General features: G+C 49.4%; 1 protein-coding gene across 2 annotated transcripts in view; it reads right to left on the bottom strand.

Moving 5' to 3' along the window:
- The window catches only part of IGFBP2 (insulin like growth factor binding protein 2), a 62,136-nt gene extending 45,644 nt beyond the window's left edge, over nucleotides 1-16,492 (bottom strand). Inside the window, exon 1 of one of the 2 annotated variants that reach the window (XM_039554974.1) lies at nucleotides 16,078-16,492. In XM_039554974.1, coding sequence (XP_039410908.1) covers nucleotides 16,078-16,477 — 400 coding nt within the window. In that variant the 5' untranslated portion in view covers nucleotides 16,478-16,492. Of the gene's footprint in view, nucleotides 1-2,698; nucleotides 2,739-16,077 lie in introns of those variants that run through there. The other variant, XM_010406965.3, reaches the window with a different exon arrangement.
- Between the last annotated feature and the right edge of the window lie 9,052 nt (nucleotides 16,493-25,544).

The following is a 25,544-nucleotide window of genomic DNA, read 5'->3' as shown; positions in this document are numbered from 1 at the left end:
AAAGCAGAGAGGAATTTGCATGCTGAGACGACAGACAAGCACCTCAGGTAACTGGAGAAAGAGAGCCAAGACATGAAGGTCCACATATGTCTCAACCCACGTGCCTTAATGGTCACTCGACTCACTGAAACCTGGGAAAACCTTCCCTGTGGACTTGCACGCCCCCCTCTGGAAAGTGGATGGGCACTGATCCAAGTGCAGTCCAGGTACTGGATTTGCACCACTTTACAAGCCACCAGCTCCAGGTCTGGGATGGGCTTCCAGGAAGGCCCTGCTCAGTTTGCAGGAGGGGAGAAAAGGGGTGGCTATAGATGCAGACATCTAACCCATCCAGGGCGTCAACACCACCCCCAAGAAAACTTCATTGGAGAGCTTTGCTCCCAAGTCCACTTTGGTTCTCAGTCACACTGCTCTTTCCACAGCTTCTTGATGGCTTCTCCTTGCCCCGCCTTGGAAAGAGAGTGCCAGGATAAAAACATCTCAGTACAGCTGTAACAGAGAAGAGGATCTCTCTCTGAATGCCCTAGAGAAAGAGAGCAAGTAGGAAAAGCCCAAGTTCTTGAACGCATTTTTATAAAGCAACTGTGCGTTTTCATGAAAAGCAGGACAGTGCAAACACCTGGGTCTGTCTGGGGCTGTTTGGTTTGGCTGATGACCAGGAAAAAAAGGAACTAAAACTGGACATATAGAAAACATTCCAGGTTTTGGTTTTGTTTGGGTTTAATCGCAGCAGTAACAGCAATCAACTCAAAAAGGCTGGCTTATGGTCAAACCCAAGGCTTCTTTTTGGTCCTTTTTAGAAGGAAAAGAAATAGAAGATTGCGGTGAGTTCTGGGGCCAGTTGGGTGGAGGGAGCCTGTGTGCCAGCAGCTCCACCAGGGAGGTATGTTTATGGCCCAGTTTCAGCAAGAACTGCAAGGGCAATGACAACACAAGCCACCAAGAGCCTGGCCATTTGGACTAAAGTCTTCCACACCCACTGAACCTGAGATTCCGCTGGCTCCCACAGTTGCTACTCAGGAGGTTCATCGAGCCCAGAGGGATCACTGTGCTCCTCCAGGCTCTCTCCCAAACACCACCAGCTGCTTATGCCAACTGAAATGTCAGCATTTTGCAAAACCCATGTGTTACAGTGTGGGAGCCCAGACTGCCCGGCTTCATCTCTCAGGCAAAGGAAGAGTTTGGGGTGACTTTTCACACATCATGGGTCACTGGTGTCATGTTCTTTGGCATTGCTTTTGAGAGTGTGGACATGCATTCAGTTTTCTTCCTTTAAGGATGCTCAAGTGGTGAACTTCTTTAGCTGCTGGTCTCCTTAAATATCTTTGCAAACTTATTTTGAGGTTCCTTTGTTCTCCCAAGTGAAATGCCAATATTTCAAAGTTACCAGAAAAAAACCCCTTAGATTTTACTTTTCTTTTTTTTTTTTTTTTTTTGTCAAATGGTTTGGCAGACAAACCAAAAGAATCAGTCCCAAGCAGGAACCAACATGTGGATTCCATCATACTCCAAACCCAGAGTGTGTCACCTCCACAGCTCCCAGACATGCTCGCGCAGAGCTCTGCCCTGACCCTCCCACCCTGGCAGGAGGGCTCCTGACGGCTCCTCTCACTGGATCAATGAATGGCAGGTTTCAGCAGGTCTTCAATGAGCCAGACAGGTCACAATAATCCTGCTAGCACCCTGCTGAAAATATGCAAAGCGAATGTTGAGACCAAGCATGGGAAGAGAAGATGAGGCTGGCAGAAATGCAGTAAGAACACAAAAGGAAGAAAGAAAGCACAGCACCTTATAGCAGGAAAATAATAAACTTGTTGACAAGAAAAAAAAAATGCAATGGGAAAAAAGTCCAGGGCTCTAGAGAAAAAAAAAAAGCAGCAAGGAAGAAGGCTGTCGTGAATGCACATGGTCAGCATGGGTATAATGATGCATATTTTCTTCTTGGCACTAAGGAGATCCCAGAGGGCCCACAAAAGCCTCTTGCAAATCAAAGGACCAAGCTCTTGACTTTTCCCAGGTGGAGCAGCTGCTGAGTCATTCCTTACCCATCACACTCTCATTCCACAAAAATCCAGATTTCTGCTATTGCAAAGAGTATTAAAAGAAATTTTTAAAAATTCCAGGGAATTTTGCATTGGAGCCTTTTCAGTGTTTTCCTCACCCTGCCATCTTCAAACTAGGAAACATGTGGCAGCGTCATTTTTTCTGTAGTACTCCTCTCTGGAGCAACTAGCAAGCTGTTCAGTCTAAGAAACTTACTCTCCTAAGGTACAGTCCCGTTACTGAGTCTTCCAGGACCCAAGGATAAGCACGCCCAAGAACAACACACTCAGCTGTACCTGCCTCAGTTTCCTTGACTTCCAGGTGGAGCTTTTACTGTGCAGCAGAGGCCAAACAGCCAGTCTGTGCCTGGGGGCTGCAGAGTCACAGTCAGGGAGGAATGAGATTAATTACATGAATAACAAAAAGCCGGATGCCAGCCACCAGCCCCCACCCCACACAGCTCAGCGGGATGCAGAAGGGAAGCAAGCAGCTCAAAACCCAGAAGAGCTCGCAAATGAGGCCAGTCTTATTCTATTCCAGCTACAGACCTGCATCTTGGCCTTCACAAGGGCCAAGAAAAGCCGTGCACATTTTCTTTAGAAAGGAGCACAACAGTGAAAAGCCCCCAGTAGGAGAGTTTTCCTTTCAGTCTGACCTGGACCGTCCTGTGCATCCGCCATGAGGGCACGGCCACCGGGAGCCAGCTCGCCTGCTCGGGCAGGAGAAAAGGGAAGTTAATTTTCGCAGCCAAAAGAAAATAGGGAGTTCTTTTCAGATGGCAGGAATGTAACCGTGACATTTAGTCACTTGCTATTTCTGCTTCCCGGCTATGTCTCTCCACAGGAAAGCCCCTGGACAGAAGCACCCTCCAGGCAGCATTGCAACATATGTGTGCTCTAACTCTGGCGTTTAATCCCACTCCTGCGGTCCCCGCTTCAGGTCCTTGGGAAACGGGCGGTTTGGGGGAGATTCAGTCTCGCTCGCTCTGTGCCTGGGCTGCCTTAAACAGATGCACGTGTCTGTCTGGGAAGAGGGCAAACCTGCAACCCTGGCCCAAGGCCACTCAGGGTCTGACCCAGCTGAGAACAGCAGGGCCCCACTCTCTCCAGGACATGTCAGCCAGGACAGGATGGCAGCACTGCCCTGCATCGGCCCCTGTGCTGGGTTCAGAGCAGAGGGGAACCAACACCACCTCTCCAGCTCTGAAATGCAGTCGCTGATCACTGTCACTGTGGGGAAATCACATTTGCTTCAGGTTGAGCTGCAGTGATGGGTGACCCTACCCGACAGCTTTCAAGCATCTCCAGCCTAACTCCACCACGGGAGCAGTGTCTGATCTGCGCTGTCCTAGTCCCTGCCAGGCTGTGGCTACTTGTCCTCCAGGCACCGTGCATGCTTCCACAGCTGGAGCAAGGAGAGCAGCCCAGCTGGGGTTACTCCAGTACAGGGCAGGCTGCACACCCTGCAGAAGCCCCAGGTACTGGTGTCAGGCAGTCAGCCCAGCTCAGGTCACGCCGCTGACACCGCTCAGCCTGCGATTTCAGGGACTTCCAAAGCTCAGCCCAGTGTGCTGGCTGCTCACACAGATACCTTTGTCACTGTCTGACTGCGCTAACTGCAGTCTTGCATTGCAGGCTCCTTCTGCCACACAACCTGAAGTCCCATCCATCCACAGCTATTTCTTGGGCAAAATTTTGGTAACTTCCCTCGTCCGATAGTCCATCAATTCAGCAGCAGAGCTGCAAAATCTTAATGCAGACTGTGCAAAGGTTGTCAGGATGTGGTTTGTATGGCAGTGGGCAGCCCACAGTGGGGTGTAAACATTCCCGCAGGAGCATGCACACATACTCAACTGAGCTTGATGTCAGTCTGAAACATGATGATCATAGAAGACAAGCAAGATGCATAACTTAACTGCCAAAAATGCCATTTCATCACAGGATGTCATGGAGGGGATGTGCATTCAGTTGACTATCCACACAGAGGCAGGGAAAAGCAAAAGAGAAGAACTGGAAAAAAATGCACAGCAAAACACAGACTCAGTTAAATATTTATGGGGGCCACTGCATTTCAATTACAAGCAGTTTTTTAGGTCAGCTGAGACGTTTTAGTTCTGCTAGGGCAGATCAGCTCCAGGGGACAGGATACTGCTGACGACGACAAGCCGGAGGCTCAACCCTCATAGCACACCCTGTAACTAAGGATAAAAACAGATCTGGGCACGGCTGTGCTTCCACTGGTCACAGCCCAAGTGATGGGACCTCCCTTCCCACCACAGCTGAAGCCTCAAGACACAGCACTGATGTACACAGACATCACTGTGGGTTTCTTTGCCTCTCGCAGCACTTGAAGCCCCACTGCTGGAAGTCAGGAGGGCAGCTGACCTAATAAAGAAGGTACCTCTGGGTACCTGAAATCGTGGGCTGAGCAGTATCAGCAGCATGACGGGTTTCCATAGCACTGTTCCCACCTCACAAGGGTCACTCCATACTCAAAAGTTGCCAATTTGTGTGCCACTGGCTATCACCTAAGGCAGGATTATGAATGTGACAGACATTTGGCCAGGTTCACCTACTGCCCTATCAGATCTGCACTGCCCAAGCACTTTCAGTGTGGTCTGAATTTGCAAATGTCAGTTTCAGCACGTGCAGGACCAGCCTAATGGCCAGGAGTAAGGTAACATATCTGTGAAACCAGCCTGATAAAAAGAATAAAGAGAAAAATGGAGGAAAGCAGTGACTGAAATCCACAACAAAGATTATTAGAATAACAGAAGCTCTCCAACCATCTGAGATTAAAGAATCTATATCTGCATTTGCATTTTTTACTCTTCGTACAGGGCACATTTCGTTAATGCTGGAAATTCTGCATTTCAGTCCTTGTTAGCTCATTTGGCCATCATCCAGGATGAGGGTCACAATTCTCACAGAAGCTGAGCAGCACTCTGTGCTGCGGGACTTGCAGGAACTTTACCACGTCACTGGTCAGATTTCTCATGTTGAACTCAGTTCATCCAAAGAAACATGTCAAGCCTGGGTCACAAAGATGGGGCTGAGCAGAAAGGCGGGGTCAGACTCAAATGAGAACCCCTGTCCAACCACAAGTATCTGAAGCAATGTTCATAAAGCAAACACTGGAATGACCAGCAAGCAGTACACGTGCCCTTACCAGAAGGCCAAATCTCAAGACAACATCAGCACTTCTAAAAAGGGATTAAAATAAAAACACACTGAGTCCACAGACAACATTTGTTTAAAAGCCATGTGAGAGGTGGTAAGTTTCTGCAGGCTGACGCCCCACAAACGTAAGCAAGGGAAAGTTACCAGCTCTGGGCTCCCAAAATATTTACTCAGTCTAACATTACTCTACACTCAATCAAACATTTCCAAAGTCCCATGCTACCATAACTCAAGTGCAGAGCACCCTTTCCCAGGGGTATTTCCAAGCACTTCACTGCCATAAAAGCAAACAGTGTCCTTGCAAGGTGGGAAGCCCATTCTAATGGGGAGAGGAGGCTGAAGGTGTGCAGCCTTCACTGTACAACATCCAAGGGTCAGATCTGAACAGTACATCAAACTGAAGTGGTGGGAGTAATTACAGAGCCTAGATGAACAACCTAAGCTGAGCAGGGAATAAGAGGCTGAGAGAAGACTGCCTTGTGGAGCAGGCTGGGGTGTTTAAGTGGCTGCAATTGATCTAAAACTCGGGTTTAGATGTCATCTGGCCAAAAGTCACAGCTTGGGAAGCACGTCTGGTGGAGGACGTCAGTGTACTCTGTCCGTTTCCTCACAAAGGCTTGGAATACCAGTTCTTATTTTTAGTACTATTTCCATTTCTTCATGTAATGAGTTCAGCGTTTCAGGCAGCCCTGGAGGAGCAGGAAGGACAAGTCCTGTAATAAAACTAATTAATTCATGTGGAATTTCTAGCTATTATTGTGAAAGTGGACAAATTCCTCACTTCTGGAAAGCTGCCCAAGTGGCCATTAATCTGGCTGTGGTCACAAGCAGGATTCCTGTGGCCTCCTGCAACACCCAACTGGCCCCTGGGACAGAGCCTGCAGAAACCAAAGTGGATGTTGTTATTTCCTCACACTGACTCTCACAGCCCAAGTTTTACTAGACTAGATAGTTCCTTCAGAGGGCTCCATGCCAAATTCCTCCCAGTGCCCACAGACCAACCATGCCTCAGTTATGTGCAGAGAGGTCTAGACCTTCTTAGACCTCCAAAGTCAGCCCAAAACAGGCATTTTGGCTTTATTCAAAGCTCTGTAGACCAACTGCTTTCCACCTGCCCAGTCTTGGCCATGCTCTCAGCAACAGGTGCCCTGAAAGGAACAGGGTACCAAGTTTCTCCTAAAGACATCAGAAGTGGTATTCCCACCACCCAGCTGGGTGTGTGAGGAAGTTGAGCTTTACAGGTCCCATCTGCAGGGAGTGGGAAACCAGGCCCCTCCACAGAGAAATTCCAGGCAAGAATCTAATCAACCAAAATCCCTCAATAATGCACAAGAATTAATGGAATCTGAAAGCTCAGGGTGACAGGGTCTGTGGGTCTGGCAAGGAAAAAAAGGAGAGAATACACTGATTTTAGTTACTAAAATCAACAACAACAAAATGACTCAGTATTCCCACAGGGAGCTGACATGTAAGAAGGCAACATTTTACCATAGTCTCACTTTTCTCTCCCAGTTCCAGAGTGCTCTTTAAATTCGGTGATGGATTGGTGGGTCAGCCTCTAAATACCACCTGTACTGCTGACCCAGCATCCTGTCCCAGGAATGGCAATATTCCCTAAACACCACTAGAAATCCAGATCTTCTGCTCCAAGTGATCTCTGTAGTGGACTGTCTGTCACAACATGGATTTCTGCCTAAACAAAACCCTGCCCAAACCACCCCTGCACAAGCTGTGGAAGCAGTCCTGTTCACCATAGCCAAAGGAAGAGGCACCCTACCATGGCCAGCCTTTGCTCTAGGTCTACTCTTCCCAGTTTCCATCTTGGCAGATTATTTACTTGTTCATTCACACCACAGTCAGATCAAGATGGTGCAGCAGTGGTTTCCCTGCCATTCTATTTATGAAGTTTGGATGATGTTCAGACAAAAAGAAAGGGCCCTCTACACATAACAGACCATTTCAAATTCATGGCCCTTAGTTAGTAGTGAGTACTGTGCTAGAAGAATGGCTGTTGGAGCCCAGTAGTGCAGAGAAAGAAGGTTCCAGAAAAGGAACATTGTCCTTGATCAGCTGGACTAAGAGGTGCCTTTTCAAAGCCTGGGATGGAGCCTGGAACAGTTCTTCCACCTTCAGAAAGCAGTGTTAAGACTTGTTACAGTGTCATCAGTCAGCATTTTCCTCACGCTGGTTCAGCTGCAAAGCTAGAAGAGCAAAGCAGCTACTGAGGGAAGGGTGGATTGCAGCACTCCTGAGAGGTGTCCCCAAGTAGCAAGATACAATTCACCAATACAACTGGAATTTGTCTTTAGCACAGGCACTGCACAGTGAGCAAGGACGATGAGGAGGAACTAAAAACAGCCACAGAAAGTCCCAGGGCTGTTGGGTCAGCTCCACCATGAACAGAAACATCATGGTGGCTCCAACCTTTACACCAAACCCTCCCAGCAGCCAGGTCCCAGAGGACACAAACCAGGCACCCTGGGGAGTCTCTGAGCCAGCCATCCTGGATTATCCACAGCCTTGGTAGCTACAGTCACAGTCGGGGCTACGAGGAAGAGCCACAGCACCAGCTCCGGGCTCCAACAGTGGGAGGATGGAGCCTCATGCCAGCCACCCATCCTGCTTCTCCTCTTCATGCCACTCCTCTTCACTAAACCTGAGTTTTCCTCCCCATTTCTGCTTGTTTTTGAAGAGCCAAAGGGAGGTGACTCTCTGGATGCAAATGGAGAGGAGCGTTCCACCCAGCTCAGCCCGCAGTCAAATGGCACGCTGAGCACTGCAGACAAAACCTCCTGGGCTCAAACAGAAAATGACCCCATGCAACTTTCCACATACAAAAAAATGTCAGATTCTGTCCAGCTTCACTGGAGCAAAATGCAGGAATTCTTAAATACAGGGTACTCCCTACACTACAAGAGCCTGGTCACACTAAGGACACATACCTAATCTTTGGAGGTACCAAAAAGATCTTAAAGGACACCCTAAACCACAAAAACACTTTCAGCAACTCACCAGTCACCTCTGACTGAGCAGCAAGTATTCTTGAAGACATGGACGTCAGATGCTCACCCTTTTCTAGTTAGAAAACAGCAAGGAGAAAACAAGGGAATACTTCAATCTCCTCACCAAGCCAAGAGAAATTCATCAGCTTAGACTAAGTCTTCTACAACTAGCAAGGAGAGCTGAGAACAGACTTCTGGCTGAAGTCTGATCAACAACATCGTACCAGGAAATCTTGCTGTAGGCTGGAGCAAAAATACTGGGCAAAGCTTTATGAATTTTCATGATATTACAGGACTACAGGACTCTCCCACACACATTGTCATGCAGGTGAGGGCAGTGCACTGTGTGTCAATCTTGTAGACATCCTGCATCACCTGGCTACAAGAACAAGCTGCAAGGACGCACAAAAACACCTCTCTAAAATTGCCTCCAGCCAGTAAGGTGTTGAAAATATTATTAATTTCAAGGGCAGTGCATTAGAAATACCCTCATCCCACCTGAGCTGGTTTATCTGCAGAAAACTGTAAGAAAAATCAGGGATTTCAACACAGTCCAATTCCCACCAGTGCTTTGTGTCACTCTCAATTACAGTCCAGAATGAAATACCAAGAAATCGTTCCTTGCAGCCGGCAGAATTAATGGGATCTTTGACTACAGAGAGCACCAGGCAGTGAACTTGTTCCCTTACCAGCCAAGAGGCACAGTGCAGCTTTCTTCAGAATAAAAGCTGTAATGTCAGAGGATAGTTCAAGGCTTATAAAAGTGACCTGATATCTCCCAGTATTTCAGTCCACAAGAAAGGCATGTGATTACTGATCCTTTCCTTTCTTAAACAATTTATTTCCACCCTAAGCTGATGCAGCAAGAGACTTCATCTTCCCACTGGTATCTCACGAAATGATACGTCTGGCAAAACACTGAGCAGAAATCAATCAATAATGCAATTACAAAGAGCTGTCAAATGCTGGGCTGCAGCAAAGCTCCAACAGCTGAGCACTAACCCCTTTCTCCTCAGCCTTTGCCTAGGATAGCCATCATATCACATGTTCTTGTAATTAGTTGTCAACTCAACGTTTAATGAGATCACACTTGGCCAGTTTGTGAATGAAGAACACCTTCCAGCTTGCTGGCAGTGACTGCTGAAAGTAGGCAGAGATGTTTCAGTCAGACTTGGTCTGCTGAAGGTAGTTTGTCTTTTTGGAAATAATAAGACTAGATTTGAAATTTGATAAATTGGCGGAAAACTCATCCTTCCAGAAAAGTGAAGATTTGGTTGGGTAAACTCCTTGTCGTGGTTCTGGGGGTCCAGACAAAGACCAAGATGTGTATGACAGAGCACGAGAATGTGCTCTGGGAAAAAAGTGGCACACGGCCGCCACGACATCAGCTCAGCAGAATAATCTGCACAATATGTTAGGACCACCAGCAAGGATTTTTCTTTCTCTCTCAAGTCCACAGGAGGACCACGCACCATGCTCAGCCTCCCAATCCCACAGCACACTCAGCACCCATGAGGCACCACGTTGTTGCATTGGTGCACACACGTACTACAGCTCCCTCCCCCAGCAAGGCACAGGGCACTCACTAATGCAGGCCTCAGGACAAACCTGCCCCTTTTGGCAGATGCAAACAGTCAAGAGAGCACAAGTTGGAAAGCCAAGCACAATGTGTTCAGGACATGCTGCTAAAGGACACCATCACAGGGGCACTGATTCCAGCAGCACCTTCCCAAGGGAGAGCTGGGGTGAAGATGGGTGGAAGCGACAGTGGGAAGTGTAAGAAACAGCAATGGATTTGCACCTCTCCAATACAGAAAGGGTCTGCTAAGCAGACAGTTATCACAGTTACATATCTCACCCCAACTCAAGGGAAGAAAGAAGAAAACAGGAATTCTTATGCCTGAAAACTCAGTACACCACCAAGCTTAGCCTTCCTTCTGTAACAGAAATGCTTTACAAAGCATCTTTACATTCTACCTTGGCCTTCCTCTTACTCTGTCTGCTTAGAGCAAAAGATCCTCCCTGAAAGAATCCCAGCAGGAAAGGCAGATGTTACCATGCTCAGGAAGCTAGAATTGTCCAATCCAAACAGAAATGCAAATAATCCACCAGGCAAACTACTGTTTCTCCTAGGTCCTTAGCTCAGAACACATGACCAGGAAAAGCAGGTACAGGAATTCTGCTGGCTGCTGGGATGAAACTCTGCCTTCAAAAATCTAGCTGTGTTTGTGGACAACAGCAACAGCTGCCCATCGGGCAGATATATTAGACCCAGATGATACTGCAGCCAGGTCTAGTACAGAGCCACATACAAAGACACCTCTCACATTCCAGTTTTCACTGTTTTGCCTCCTGAATTGTTTATCTCAGCTCAATTCCTGGATGTGGATAAAACAAACGACATGGACTTTCTCACAGATGGGGCTTCTTGCTGTTCCCTTGACAAATACCATACTCAGTGAGTATAAGCCTGAAATCCAGAGGAAAGGAAACAACTGCAAAGGGCAAGAAGGAAACAGATCATTTGCCAAGGGACAGCATGAAAACACATTTCTGCTTTGGGTCAGAGCCTTGAAATCTTCCCAGGCTTCCCTCTCCCTCCAAACCACCATTTTCACACCACATCACTCCCACCATGGCAAACTCCAGTGGGACTGTGGCAGGGAATAGCATTATTTTCAAGAAACTGCTTCACAAAGGTGTTATTTATTGTCTTAATACTTAAAAGATGACCAGGTTAGCTCTTGACCAGACACAGCTGTTGCGGAGGAGCGGGAAAACCTGGTCCACCACCTGGCAAAGCCTCATAGACAATGAGGACAGATGAGCTGTGTGGTTTTCCCATTCACCTATCATTCCTACAGCTGTTACTAATTGCATTTCACTTCTAATAATTTCTTCCAAGGCAAGGAGTGGTGTAGACGTTTGGCTTATCCTGGGCAGAGCTGCTGTAGTGGCTATGGACATATGAACACACTCCTGTGGATTTGGTTCTCATAGTTGGCTTCCCTGGCGTGTAGCAATGCCCAAGCTTGCATAAGCCAGGCTGAATGCCTGGTTGCTGCACTCCTAACTAACCTCCCTCTTGCTCATGTGCTTCCAGCACAGAAAGAGGGGGACACTCACAGCCTGGCTCTCCTCTACTCCTCACCCACGCTTTAGCAACACAGTACTTTCAGGACATCCATGGCTGCATTGGACCCACCAGCTTGACTGACAGGGTCAGAAGTTGTGGGGGCAGAAGGACAGATACACAGTTGCACATGCAGATCATGACGGATGCTTCATTTCCTTATAAAAGCAGGAGAAAGCAGAAGTCTTCCTGGCAATTCCGCAGACATGAAAAATGCATTCATAGCATTACTGGCATGGTTTTCAAGTTGCTGTTAAAATTCCAGTTACATTATGCTACCTCCAACTTCAGAATCTTCTGTGTTTTTGAGTAATACATTAAACTCTCTTTTAGCAGCTGCCTGCCACGGGGAAATGAAGGTTTTGACATCTGACCTGTAAGGAAGGATGTGTGGCATTTGGAGCTACCCAAATAAGGATTTTAGCTGGATGCTAAAACAAGCTGTGTTTTTAACAGTTAACTATTTTGACGCTGTTTTTGTATCATGGGAGTTCAAAGTGGAGACCCTGGTCAGGTGAATAAGGCCACCCCATCCCTTCAAGTTCGAGTTTGCTTGGAGCCACATTCTTTGCACAGCTCTCTCTCCCTTTGGAAAGGTTACTTTGCACTGGCATGGACTAAAAAAACCCACATTTGTTTTAATAAATGAGATCCAAAGCAGGACTCATTAGCTAGCAGTGGGTTCTGAGACATATTCCACTAAATTCGTACAAGTATCCCAACAACAAAATTATACCACAAGCACAATTGAACTGCACTGGTAAAGGGAAAAAAAACTCTCTTAACTGGTCAGCTTTGAACAGTGGCTCAAGAACCATTTTTTTCACAGTGGAACAAACTTTATTCCTAGGATCTTGTCTCCATTAGGGGAAAATATGTTCTTCAGCCATTCTCATAGCTTGGGCAAAACAATCTAGGGCATTTGCTGACTTCATTGAGATCTGCCCTGCTCCACCTCTTAGCTTAAGTTCCCACCTGGCAGCAGCACTTGGCATCCTGCTGGGCACCCTGCTGCACCGTGAGCCAGTTCAGGTCATTGATCTGACAGTTGTTTTCTGGGGCTGGCTTGCTGCAGGACTATCTCCTGAACCAGCCTACTCTGACATAAGGTGAGAGCTGAACCCAGCAGAAGGAAGGGGAAAGGACATGGGAACTGAGAGCTGGACACCACCACACAAGCTCCTGATTCCAGTTCATCATGGCTAAAACAGAAGGCAGGATCCCCACCCTCTGGCTGAGACTGGAGGGGCTGAAAGACCCCAGTGGTACCTAAAATGCCTCTCAAATCACACTGTGTCTACAAGACCCATGTGGCCACCTTAGACCTGTTTCACTAGAAGGTGGCTGTAGGGACTGGGACATTTTCTGCCAGGACACAGACTAACACAATGAAAAGACAGTCCTCATTCTGCTCTCTGTGTCCTGGAGGACCTTGAGCACATCATCTACCCCATCTGCAAAACAGCATGATAGTCTTGCTGAGGTGCTGAGAGAATAAATACACTCAAGACCAGCATGAGCTCTGGGAGCACTGCGCACACAGTAACAACTCTGTCCCCAGGTCAGGCGGTTCCAGTCAGAGGTACAGACATTTGTTACACCATGACCTGAAACAAACTGCAAAGGAATGTGGTCCAAAGGCAGCAAAACTACCTAAAAGGCCCTGATCCCTGGAGATGCTGAGTCTCCACCTCACTCCCACCACTGGTGGGAGTTGATGCACTCGCCTCCCCAGGGAGGGCAGAAGTTCTCAGACTGATTTCCACAGACTGCTGTTATTTTGTTCCAACATTCCCAACATCTCCAAAATACCCAAAGCCTCTTGTGCAATGAGCAACATCCCCTGATTCTTAGCTACATGGTGGTTTATGTTACTTTCCGCCTACAACCATTTCAGGATTGGCTTTACAGACCTTAGTGGAAGACTAAACAATGCTGGAGCCATAGCAGGAGAATTTGCAGAGTTTTATTCCTTGTTTCATTTGGGCAATCCTTCTGCCTCTCATCAGGGACAAAAAAACTTGCCAACCTCTTAATTTAGGAATAGCACGAGCTCCGCATTCCAGTCCTGAATCAGCCAAAGGAGCCTTTTCAAGCTGGAAAGGGGGAAAAGGATAAATACCTTTAAGCACATTTTAAAAGAAAAAAAAGCACCACAAAACCAACCACACCAAAAAACCCTCAACACCTGCTTTTTGCAGGCAAATACTTGCTCTTGGGGCACTCTTGAAACTGGCTTAACATCAGCATTTGAAAGCAAATTCCAGTCCCTGCTCTTTTGGGTGCCAGAGTGCTTTTCTCTGTCACTGCTTAAAACGAAAAGCAAACTCAGCTCCCTCATCTATGTTTAGCAAGCACAGTGCAGATGGGATCAAAGATGAGAGTCTGAAGAGAAGAGTATCAAGTGAAGCTGGCAGATTCAGGTTTTGTTTTTGTTGTGGGTTTGGTTGTTTTTGTTTGGTTGGGATTTTTTTCCTAATGGCTACAACAACCTGTTAAAAGTTTTGTAATCTGAAGAGCGCAAACCCTTTTCTGAATGTCCAAGCTCCTCTGCCAAGACATGCTCAACTGTGAATATTCCAGCTGCATGTTTCACATCACACTGGTTAAGGATGTGCCAGTATTTTTATTATTCACCCCCTATGGATATTACAGAGCACCACATACATTATAGGGTTCTTAAACTGTGCTATTTATGTCTGTGTGTATTACACACAGAGATACAATCAAATAAATCACATCCATTATAAAGGAATAAAGATTATAAAATCAAGCAAAATACTGAGTGAAGTTAACGTAATTCTGAATTAAAGTGCATAAAAGAAAAAAAAGAACTAACTCAGAAAATCACCTCTCAGCCCATCACTGCAACACCCTCCCACCCACCCCAGCTTTTTGTAAAATCATAAGCCTGGAAGTCAGCTCCAAATTCCTTAAATCTAAATGCCCTTGGCTTCTTCTGGAGAGTCTTAAAATTAATTCCCTTGACACTCATGTTCTGTAGTCAAGGAAGATTTCGCATCAACATGTTCTCCCAAGTCCTGGCTCTCCACTCTCACCCTTCACAGCTGGACAAAGGTGCAGGGACAGGAGAGGGGACAGGAGTGGGGACAACAGCAGTCACAGCCTGGCTGTGCGATGCCCCTTCTTGAAACGTGCAAAGTTCTCCGTGCTGCTGCTTTTTCTTTACTCCTCTCTCTCCATCTCTCCTCCTCGAGCAGAGCAGCGTGCACAGGTACCCGGAGCAGCGTGCACAGGTACCTGGCTGCATTCCCATCCTCACAGAGAGGGAAGCCAAGAGGTACAGCCCGGTTCAGAGCGCTTTTAAACAAAGCCTCAAGAGGGAAGGGAGGGAATTCAAAGTCGTGCTGCTGAACTAGTTATGCAAACAAGGTCAAAGCCCCAGTCATAGCCAGGGGAGCATAACCAGCAAGGCAGCAGAAGTCAAGGGGGGATGATTACAAAGGAGAAAGTGTTGGTTTCTATTTCCAGAGCTGATTTGTCAATTCCCAACATCCCACGGAAAAGGAAAGAGCTGGCAGTTGATCGTAGGGGAGAGGAGGCATTAATAAAACCCAGCACGGCTGCATCGGCAACCCCAAGAGCGCTCCCTCCCACGGCAATCACAGCAACAGGTCAGGAGCCTGTTAACGTCCCTGTCCCCGGGGCTGTGCCCCCGGGAGACGCTCCTCTTGTCCCTGCACCCAGTGCCCGGAGCAGGGGGGCCTGAGGGGGTCAGGACCCCCCACGGGAGCTGGCAGAGGTCACCTCATCTCCAAGGTGGGCTCTGCTGGAAGGGTGGCCATTGGGAACAGGTTCCTCACACAGCAGGGCCCCGGCAGTCCCTCAGCCTCCCCCTTCCCACCAGGCAGCACAAAGTCCTCCCACACCACCTCTCCCCAGATCTTTGGGGTATCCATCACCCTTCAGGGTGGTTTTACTCCTCCACCAAACACAAATCTGAACGTTCACTTCTCTCTGCTCCCCACAGGACCCTCCCCGCCCCTCAGCTGCATCTCCCCAAAGTTCATCCTTATGTGTTCCCATGGTGGGGCTTTTTTTTCCCTAAAAGACCCCAACCTCCAGCTTTCCCCCTGGAGCAGTCCCTGCATTCCCCCCCACATACACACACCTCGTTACATTCCACCGCTGGGTTCCTGTCCCATGCCAAGAAAACCTCTCTAACCCCCGAAGTAACTGCACCCCCAAAATCCCATTTTGCCCACCTCAGGGATCCGCTCATGCTTTGTCCCCCCTCCAGCGCCCCTCTCATTCCTTCCCTCTTTGTGCTTCCGTGGATTTACTCTCGCTCCTCTCCCGCACGGATTCCCCTTGTCTGCCCTCCCGCGGAGTCCCTCTGCCCCGAGAGGACCCCCTTGAGATCACCCTTAAGGACTCCTTTGTCCCCTGGACGTTCCGGCACCGCGGCGCTGCCCGGCACACACGTTCCCGAGCGCACGGTGCCCAGGGCCCACCTGTCCCCCAGTGGCCGGCGTGCGGGGCACGACGCACTGTCCCCAGTGCCCGGTACGCGGTGAGCGACGCACGATGCACTACCCCCAGTGCCCGAAGCCCGGAGGGCGGTCCCGAGTCCCAGGTCCCCGGCGCGCAGTGCCCGGTCCCTGGCGCGCCGCGCAGGACGCTCGGTGCCCCGTCCCCGGTACGCGGCTCTGGGCGCGCCGTGCCGGACCCGCGGAGGCCGGGGCCGGGCGCTGCTCACCTGCGGGGCGCTCGGCGCTGGCGCCGTACTCGGCCGTGTCGCGGCGGCGGGCGCAGGTGCCCTGTCCCTGCACCAGGGCTTGCAGGGGCAGCTCGGCGCCGGGGTCGGGGTAGCAGCGCAAGCCGGCGGCGCAGCGCGGCGTGTAGACACCGCACGCCTCGGCCTCCAGGCGGGCGCACACCGGGCAGCAGCCGCAGCCTGGCTCCCGCACCAGCTCGGGGCAGGGCGGGCGGGCGGCCGGGGGGCAGGCGGCCAGGCGCTCCGCCGTGCAGGGCGGGCAGCGGAACAGCACCTCGGGCAGCGCCGGCCCCGCCAGCGCCAGCGCCGCCGCCGCCGCCGCCACCAGCAGCCGCGGCCAAGCGGCCCGCGCCGCGCCGCGCCCGACCCCGCCGAGCGCCATGGCGGGACTGACGGGCGGCGGGGCCGGCAGGTGGACGCGCCGCTCGGCCCCCCGGCGGGGCGGCGCGGGGCGGAGAGGAGCGGAACCGGGCGGCGTGGCACGGCACGGCACGGCACGGCGAGGCACAGCACGGCACAGGTCGGCTCGGCTCGGCTCGGCTCGGCTCGGCTCGGCTCGGCTCGGCTCGGAGTCGGGCTGAGCGGAGCTGAGCGGGGCCGGGCGCGCCGCGCCGCCGCTGGGTCCTAGAGCCGCCCCCGCTCCCGCCCCCGTTCCCCTGCGGGGGTCGGGGCTGTCCCTCCCGGTGAGGAGGGGGGATCAGACGCGGAGTGGGCTGGGGGCAGCCGCACACGAGATTGGGGATGACCCAAAGAGGAAATGGGGAGTGTGACCATCACGGGGTGAGGGCCTACTGCAGTGGGAGACAAGGTCTCCCTCCGGGCATGGAGTCTGTCCCGCTGAATATGGCGGGGCCAGACACGGAGGGAATCAAGATCCGCCGCACAGAGACACCTAGAACAGGGAGGAATGGAGATCCCACTCCACCAGGGGGCTGGGGTCGTGCCTGACAGCAACTTCCAGTGCTGGGAGAGGGATAACTGGGTGATTGCCCCAGAAACGAGGGGAGCTGAGGGCATAAGCAAGGGCCCACTCTCACCCCACTGCTCCAAAAGTGCCAGGCCTGGCACGAGCAGCCGCATTTCAGTCCAGGTGCCACCATGGGGATGGGGGCCAAAACCTGGACTCAGGAGCAGTCTCAACACCCAGTTGCTCACCAAGTGTTGGGCCTGGGAGCCACCCTGCCTCCATGGGAACAGGACCCTGCGGTTGGGTGAGACCTCTTGGAGACCCAAGGCTCCATACCCATAGGGATGCCCCATGTCTCCAGCCTGGCTGCCCACAGGGCATTTTACTCCCTGATCAAAGCCGTCTGCAGATGACTCGGCACCTCCCTTGTGGCACTGCCTCACAAGGGTGATGAAAAGTGGGGTACAACCAGAGGCACAGAGATGGAGGGCTCTGAGATTGGGAGTTTTGGTGTGAAATGCCCATTTCAAACCCTATCACACTCCTTTTCCTGCTGCCCGACTGTCACAGACTCCACAGAAGATTTTAAGTACAAAGGGTATTACATAGAGGTGACTTTTTTTTCCATAAAAAAAAATAATAACAACAAAACAAAGGGAATGCAACTGAGCTAATGAAGCTGGAAAACTCACTTAATATCTTTGTGGGGTGTATGGTTAAAGTCAGGCACTGAGGCAGCCTGAGTTGCCTCAGCCACGAGAAAAATGTCAGCTCTGAAGCATTTAAAATTTGCTGGTGTAATTTTTTATTGTTCTGGTTTTGGTTTTTTTTTCAAATTAAGAAAAATGCAAAATGTTGCTGTTGACGACTCGCGCAACACAACTTTTGGCACAGGATTACTCCCGGCTCTGGAGTTACACAACAACGTGTGTGTTTGTGTGATTGATGACTGCAGGGTTGGTTGATGGACTGCAGCGTTCTGCATGCTCTGTGAAATCTGTGATACCTCCTGGGACGGAGTATGCAGTCCCATCCCAGTCCCTGGGTCTTCCCAAACAATAACTCAGGTTTTACAACAGTTTAATCAGGCATGGTCCCTTTCTCTGTCTGCCCATCATGCTGCAGATACCTTGCCATAGAGCAGCTATCCATTTGCTTTGATTTTTAAAACACACCATTGCTTGTTTGCACCTTCTTTAAGCTGGACACTGATTTTAACCCCTCCCATTTCACTTTGGAAAGTATCCACTTGGTTTTGGGGTCCCTGTGGCAGCAGCACTCTTTGCTCTGAGTGTAAGGGACTCTGAAAATCCAAGCCAACAAACATCTTCCCCTGAAATTACAAGCAAATAACGGAGAGATTTTTATTCTACTTCATGTTACAAAATCTCTTTTTATATTACAGAACCCAAATTTTAGCCTGGGTGACTTGAGAAAGTCTCTTCAAGAAGACAAAAAAACCCCCAAAACATTAAAAAAGCCTAGCACAGAATTTGCAATTGTTACTCCCACAAATCTTGAAGTGGGAAAATGGGATGCACAACCCTGCATACCAGCAGCCCTTCAAAAGCCTCCCTTTTAAACAGATTTCCCAGCAGATGTTCAATAGAAAATGGAGCAAATTATTTTCACTGCACACTTACAACTTCTCAGGGATAGCGGGAAGGAGGCTCTCGGTACCTTTCTTATGATCTGCTGTTGACTTCACTAATGACTCACATTTGGTTCCAATGAGATATTTTCATATGACTAATGAATCTATATTTGGAGGCATAAGAGGGTTTGGCTAATTATCTGTTGCAGTCAGTTAAATATTCCAAGTATTCAGAGTAGGTTTTCTTCCAGTGGCAAATGTTATGCCCTCACGGTCTGCCTTCTGGTGCTTTAAAAGAGCCCAGAACTTTGACTCGCACCAAGCTGACATCTGGGTTTCTGCATGTGTAAGCACAAGAGATGGCCTGAACTTAATTATACAGCAAACCAATCCTGTGTTTTTTAGGTGGCCAATAGGTCATTCCCCAAGGGACGATTTAAACCCGATTTTTCAACACGCACTTGATGCTTGCAGCGGCCCGTTTTGCTGGGGGCATTTACTGGGGTGCCATTAATAACTCTTGGCAGGGGCAAATTCCTTCTAAGCACCGTTGTGTAGGCTGCTTGTGCACAAATCATTTTTCCACAGGGAGGGCTCGAAATCTGATGAGAGAAGGGAAGGTAGAGAGGAGGGGGAGGGAAGGGGCTCCGCTGGCTCAGCTGCCTGAATTGCAGGAGGACATTAAACATAATGATCCTGTAGGGAAGAAACCTTACACAGCTCAGATGTGGGAACGAGCCAGGATTTGCTGTTCATATGCCTCTTTAGTAGATGCTCGGGCTGTTCTCCTTCTTTTATTGCCGTCGTTTTCTTTGTCTGCCACTGAAGCAATAACACCGGTGCAGATACAATGGATCAGATGTTCCCCCTGCCCCTGCTGCTGCAGCCCTGGGCTGGGAGACCTCTCTGCGCCGCTCTCCAACTCCAGCAGAACAATAAAGAAGATTTTACAGCTGTTGTGGGGATGGGGGGAGGCGGGGAGGCAGAGGGAAACAGCTTGAGTGCCCGTGGCCAGCTATAATTTCTCCAGTGGGTCTTTGCTGACAGTTTTAGGATTAACAAGTGAGCTCTGTTCCCAGGCATTTACCCGTCTGGATAAGCTGGCCTGTTTGTTCTCAAGGGTTTATTTTACCCTACAAAATATGGCATTGCCAAACAGATGTAGGCTTGTTCCTAGAAAGGCAAGTTATAGCTGAAGCTGCATCTCACACAGGCTTTAGCCCTTGGAATTGTTTGGAAATGCTACAGTTTTCCTCCGACCCTTTTCAGGGCAGTTTTTTCCCACAGACGTGCTGGTTGATTCTTTTATGGCTCTGTCCTTTGTCAAGGATGAATTAGGAAAAATAAACTCACAAACAAAAAGTGGAGGCCCAGCACGGAGATCCTCTTGCTTCCAATGATTAAGAAGTATTTTACAACTCCAAATGTGTGGGGGGAGAAAACAAAGTGCCCTTCTGCCTTTTACTTTCCCTCATTTTTTCTTCATGGGTAATGGGGGCAGGGGAGAGGGAGAAGAAAGAAAAAAAAAAGACAAGAAGATTAAAACAGTGTTATTATTTTTAAAGTCCTGCTTTTTAATAGACTGCCACAAAGTGCTTTGTGGTGAGTGCTGGAGAAAGTCTCCCGAGTCCCAGAGCTGGCATGGTGAGGGGCAGGTGATGATGAAAGGGAGGCTGTGAAGAGGAAGGTTGGGATTGCTGTATTTGGTCACCAGCATTCTGCTTTCTCCCTGGAGATTCAGCAAAGTTCAGCCATGAGTAAAAGGTACTGGGAGATGGGAATTGCCTCTGGCTCACAGTGAAGCACATCAGAGTGGGATGACAGGGGGTCTTCCCTCCCTCATCCCCATCCCTTCCCAGGGGGTGCCAGGGGAACATGAACAAGGCCAGGATGAGTTGGTAGCAGGGGCAGAAGGACCTGTGCCCTGTCCTCTGCCCCTGCAGGGGGGACCCTTACTCCCCCTCAAAAAGAACATTAAGCCTTAAAATCCAGGCTGTTGGATGCCAGGGTATTGGCTCTCTGCCCCTCCCTACACACTCCCCAGGACTGTAGGTCCCAATGCTCCAGCCCCATGCTGCCCTGGTGCATGAAACTTTACCTCCCTTCAGCAACATCAGTTCAGTAGCTTTGCTCATTGAATTGGGGTGGTGGGAGGGAGCTGAGCAGAGCCCTGCAGGGAGGAGGGAGGCACTGGCAAGATCCACTTGTTCCATCCTGCGCACAGCTGCTCCCTAAGGCAATCACACTAAACAGCAGGCTTTCAAGGAAATAAACGAATGGCCCAGAAATGAGTTCCCAGCATCACGTCTTCCTCCTCGTCAGGGTTAGGTACCCAGATGTTCACTGCATATCTCACCTGCACTGCCAGAGTTACATCTGTGGTTGCACATCAGCCTCTTGTGCTTCCACCCCCCCAAAACTCATCAGCATGTTTGACACTTCCATCAGCACTTGTTCTCTGGTTGGCTCACATGCAAGGGGCTCAGGTACCCCACAAGCTCCTGCAGCTCTGATCCACACTCTTATCTCTCCTGCTCCACAGGTCATGCTCAGAGGTAGGTCTGGACCTGCCTGATGCCCCAGGCACCCCTCTTCATCCTCATATTGTTTTGCCCAGGTGCATCAGTGCAGCCAGAGTTCAGATGTCAGCAGAAGGGTCAATTATAGGCCACTTTATTTACATTCACCCTATCTGAAATGTTTTTAGAGCAGCCCTAAATGCATTATCTTTGAGCCTGATCCAGTAATTATGAATGCTTTGGAATGGGCCAGGCTAGTTTGTTTAGGTTTCTCCAGCACTGATTAGAGATTAGAAGAGCTAAAACCACCCATTAGCTGGAAGGCATAAAGCAATGGTGATTCTCATGCTAAGGGGCCAGGTGGTCCACACTTATCCTTCTCCCAGGCACCACTGCTCTCCAGCAGGGATGCATGGGAGGGAGACAGGGTGTCACAAGTTTGTCTGGTCTGCATTTGCCTACATAGCAGAGGCTTGTGCATCTGGACACCCCAATAGTCACTCCTCACTCAATCCTACACCTCCCTCAAAGATGCCTTCATTAGTTTCAGATGTACAAAACAGTTTGAAACCCAGAAGCTGACCAGGAGGAGGTAAGGAAAAAAGGTTCAGTATTGACCTAGGCAGATCAGGCACAGTGACTTGGCTTATAGGGATGATAAAACGAAAGCAGAGAGGATTTATGTGGAGACTGTCCTTGATTTCTGCAGGTACCAGGGCTAATTGCTCTTGGAAGAGGACCTGGCAAGGAGATGTAGTTGAGGGAGGGGAAGGAAGAGCAAAGGTAGCAGTGCATCTTTGCAGAGATATTCCTACTTAAAACAAATCTCTGTTTGAAGTGGGCCTTGGGTGGCTAAAGGACCTGGTACTGTCCACAGCTTCTTTATTACAGTTTCCCAGTGGCAGTTCTCAGGACATCAGCAGACTTGTTCGCAAAGACACTAAATTCCCAGTGGCTTTACAGACATCACAAAATCCCAGCTGTAACTTAGAGGGAATGGGGACTAGTACTGTTCATATTCGGTGACTAACAGCCCTTGCTTCTTACCTGAGGACCTGTTCTTTTGGTCTCAGAGACCTTCCCTTTCCAGACCACTCAACCACGACTTCCCTTCAGTAGTAGGAATGCTCCCGAAAACTCATGTGCCTGGGCGTAAGAGCCACCACAGTCCGTACACCTACCACGTCTTCCAATATGACCCTTGGTTTCCATGGGGATTTAGATCCCAAGATAAAAGTTAGATTAGAAATCCCTTTGTTTCAGTGAGTCCAAATGCTAAAGGGTCCAGCATCATGGAGAGGGCTGGGACAGCCTCCCAGCCTCTGGAATCACAAATGGACAGGATCCCCCTGACAGATATGAGAACCCAAAGATCCTTTTGACATTTACATTGACAGGCTTCCCTTGGTGCCTGGTACCCCTTGAACAGGGCAGCGGGATGAAAGCATTTCAAAGCACACATAGATGCTTAAGAATTTTGTTAGCAGCATCAGCCAACATTTCCACTTGCTTTGTATTTGCTGTTGGAAAAGTAATAACAGCTTTGGAGAACCTACTCAGGAGAGAAAACAGCTCTTTTCCAGGCACCATGCTGGGATCTGCTTTGAGTAACAACATTGCATGCGGGAATGGAGTGGAAAGGGGCTTCAGCCCCAGGGAGAGCAGGGATTGCTTACACGAGTCCACAGAAAGTGCTTGGATGGAACAGGATGAAGGAAAGGAAAGTGTAGTGTGACTGTGTATTAAGAAAGAACTCCAGCTGCTGGTCTCTAGCTGCCTATGTCAAAGCCTCCTCGGGGAAGTAACTTTATTCGTCTCATGGGACAAATAAAACAAGTACTGGAAGAAACACAGGGAACAGTCGTGTTTTGGCTGGGGCAAGACAGGCCATTCAGATCTTGACTCGGAGCACAGAGCTCTCGTAGGGCAAGAGAAGCGTTTGAAGGTACGCTGACATTTATGTCCAGCACAAAGGAAACCCCAGCACTCACAGTCTCCTGGCTGTTGAAAAACAGGAGCTACTCCAGGACTAGGGAGCACGCAATTCTGGATATGTGGCCAAGGCAGAGGAAGATGGAGCCAAGAGCTGAGGGGACAGAGCATCTTGCAGAAACAGGTCCTCATCCTACAGCTCCCCAGGCCCCAGATAAGTTCTATCCCACCTCTGACCCTGCTCAGTAGCAAAGGCAGAGACCACTTGTAGAGCACCTTGGGGCAACACCAGCTCTGCCCTTCTGCCTCCAGAGAGAACCCCTTGCCCTCTTCAGCAACAGCACAGGAGAAAGACTGAGGAACCAGCCCTGTATAAAAGTGTCCTTTCCTGCTCTCGGGTTCAGAGGAACATCCCTGATGAGCATCGCGGCCGCTCAGCCGATAGCAGTTCTAAACCCAGGGGCCAGCAGAAAAGCACAGGGCCTCAACTCACAGAATTTAGTCATATGCTTTATAGCACACTACCTGTCAAGACAGGCGTGGGAGGGGATGATCTGGATGATCTCACCCCAAGGTAGCACAATGAGCCCTCCTGCACTGGTGCAGCCCTGCTGAGACAGCCAGGCAGCCTAAGACACTCCTACAGCAGTGAGTCTTTCCATTTCTTCAGTATGTTTCTATGTACCAGCCTGTGAACACAAGCACTGACATGCAGCTCACAAGCAAGACCCCTTCTGCAACAAACTCTCCAAGCATCACTGCTGGTTTCTGGCTTGCTTCTCTGGACCCTCCCTGTGACAGAGGATCTGGACTAACAAACTCTTCACTTCCTTGCTGATATGGACACTTTGCCAAAGAAAAGGCATGACTAAAAGTAAGAAGGTTGGGCCACCACTGCCCAAGGCTGTATATTCCTTCCACCCCAAGAAAAGGTCCCCTGGTAACCCCACAAACCAATACCTCCTGGAGTCTCCCACCTAAAGCAAACAGATGCTGTGCAAAGCAGAGGGTTCAGCTAGAGACCTACAGAGTTCCCCCTTTGGAGCTGGAAAATGTTGCTCAGGGTCTGTTCTGATCCAGTTTTGAGTATTTCCAGGGGTGGAGATCCACAGCCACTCTGGGCTAAACCACTCTCCCTGTGAAATTATTTTCTTTTTATTGAGATAGAACTTCCCTCATGGCAGCTTGCCCCTGTTGTTTCTTGTCCGTTTGTGGTGCCTCTCTGAGAAGAGACCTGCTCCATCCTCTCTGAACCCTCCCTTTGGAGAGTCAAATACAGCAATTGGCTCTTGCTCTCTCTTCTCCAGGATGAACAAACACAGCCCACAGCCTCTCTTCATCACTTGCCATCACATGCTAGTAATTAACCAGACCTTTTATTAAAGATTCTTGTATCTCACTCAGCAGTAGAGCATGATTTTAGGTTTATAGCTCTGTGTCTATTTCCAAGAATATTTTACTGGCCTGATGTACAAAGATGCTTAAACCTTAAAATGAAGTCATCTCTGCTGCAGAGCACAGCTTGATAATTAACCCTTCACAAAATCATTACAGCTAAAATCTCAAAGCATGAGCACCAGTGTAGCTCAATGGAAGGGCAGGGGGCTTTTAGGGAGATAGCAGGAAGGATCCAGATCACGGGTTTGCCCGGACATCAGAGCTGCATGAGCCAAGCTCTATCATGTTGCTTTGAAAGCAAGCAGACATTAAAGCTGAGGATGCTCCCACTCAAATAAACTAAATTTGGATTTTAGGCACAGCCCCACTCTGCAAAGCAGCTCTATAAAAATGTCATTGTGGGACATCCTGTTTATTGTCTCTCACAGATTCCAAATGAAACCCACCCCACAAGGGAGAGCTGTTTTCTAATGATCCTTCTGCAAGAACAGGTTCTCCTCCCTCCCCCACAAGCTCTGAAATGGAGGGTCCAAATCTACCTCCCCCCAAACCCTATGCAATACCCTGGCTTTTGGGCTATCCACCCAACCAGAACCTGATCCATTTTCAGGATCCGTGCTGGACCCATCCTTCTACAGCATCCAGCTCTCCCTCCTGTCACTCTGTCCCAGTGGGCACTGCTGGTGTGGCTGCAGGGGGAACAGGGAGCAGTCAGGAGCAAACACACCCTTGTCTTAGGCAATAAACCAGTTACTCACTCTTACCTACCAGAACAGCTGTGAGCTGGAGTAAAGCCTCTTACCTTCATTACTAGGATTTTCCAGAAGAACCTAAGAGAACCAGGAGCCTGTGCACTACAAACATTCAAAGGGAAATGAGTATATGATTTCCTTCAGCATTTTTAACTCTCCCAGCCAGTACAGCCCAGTGCTGACCTTTTACAGGAAGCAAATGCACAGCAACTGGTGCTGGTTTCCCGCAGTGTTTTTTGAGAGTTGAACCACATTTTAATTCCCTTTGATGATGCACACACACTAATTTGTGCTGAGAACAAAGAGCATCCCAAAATAAAGGACAGGAATATCTGCTTCTCTTCAAA

The sequence above is a fragment of the Corvus cornix genome, chromosome 7, assembly GCF_000738735.6.
Source record: "Corvus cornix cornix isolate S_Up_H32 chromosome 7, ASM73873v5, whole genome shotgun sequence".
Classification (NCBI taxonomy): Eukaryota; Metazoa; Chordata; class Aves; order Passeriformes; family Corvidae; genus Corvus; species Corvus cornix.
The sequence above is the reverse complement of the archived record's forward strand: the minus strand, read 5'-3'. Positions and strand labels throughout refer to the sequence as shown.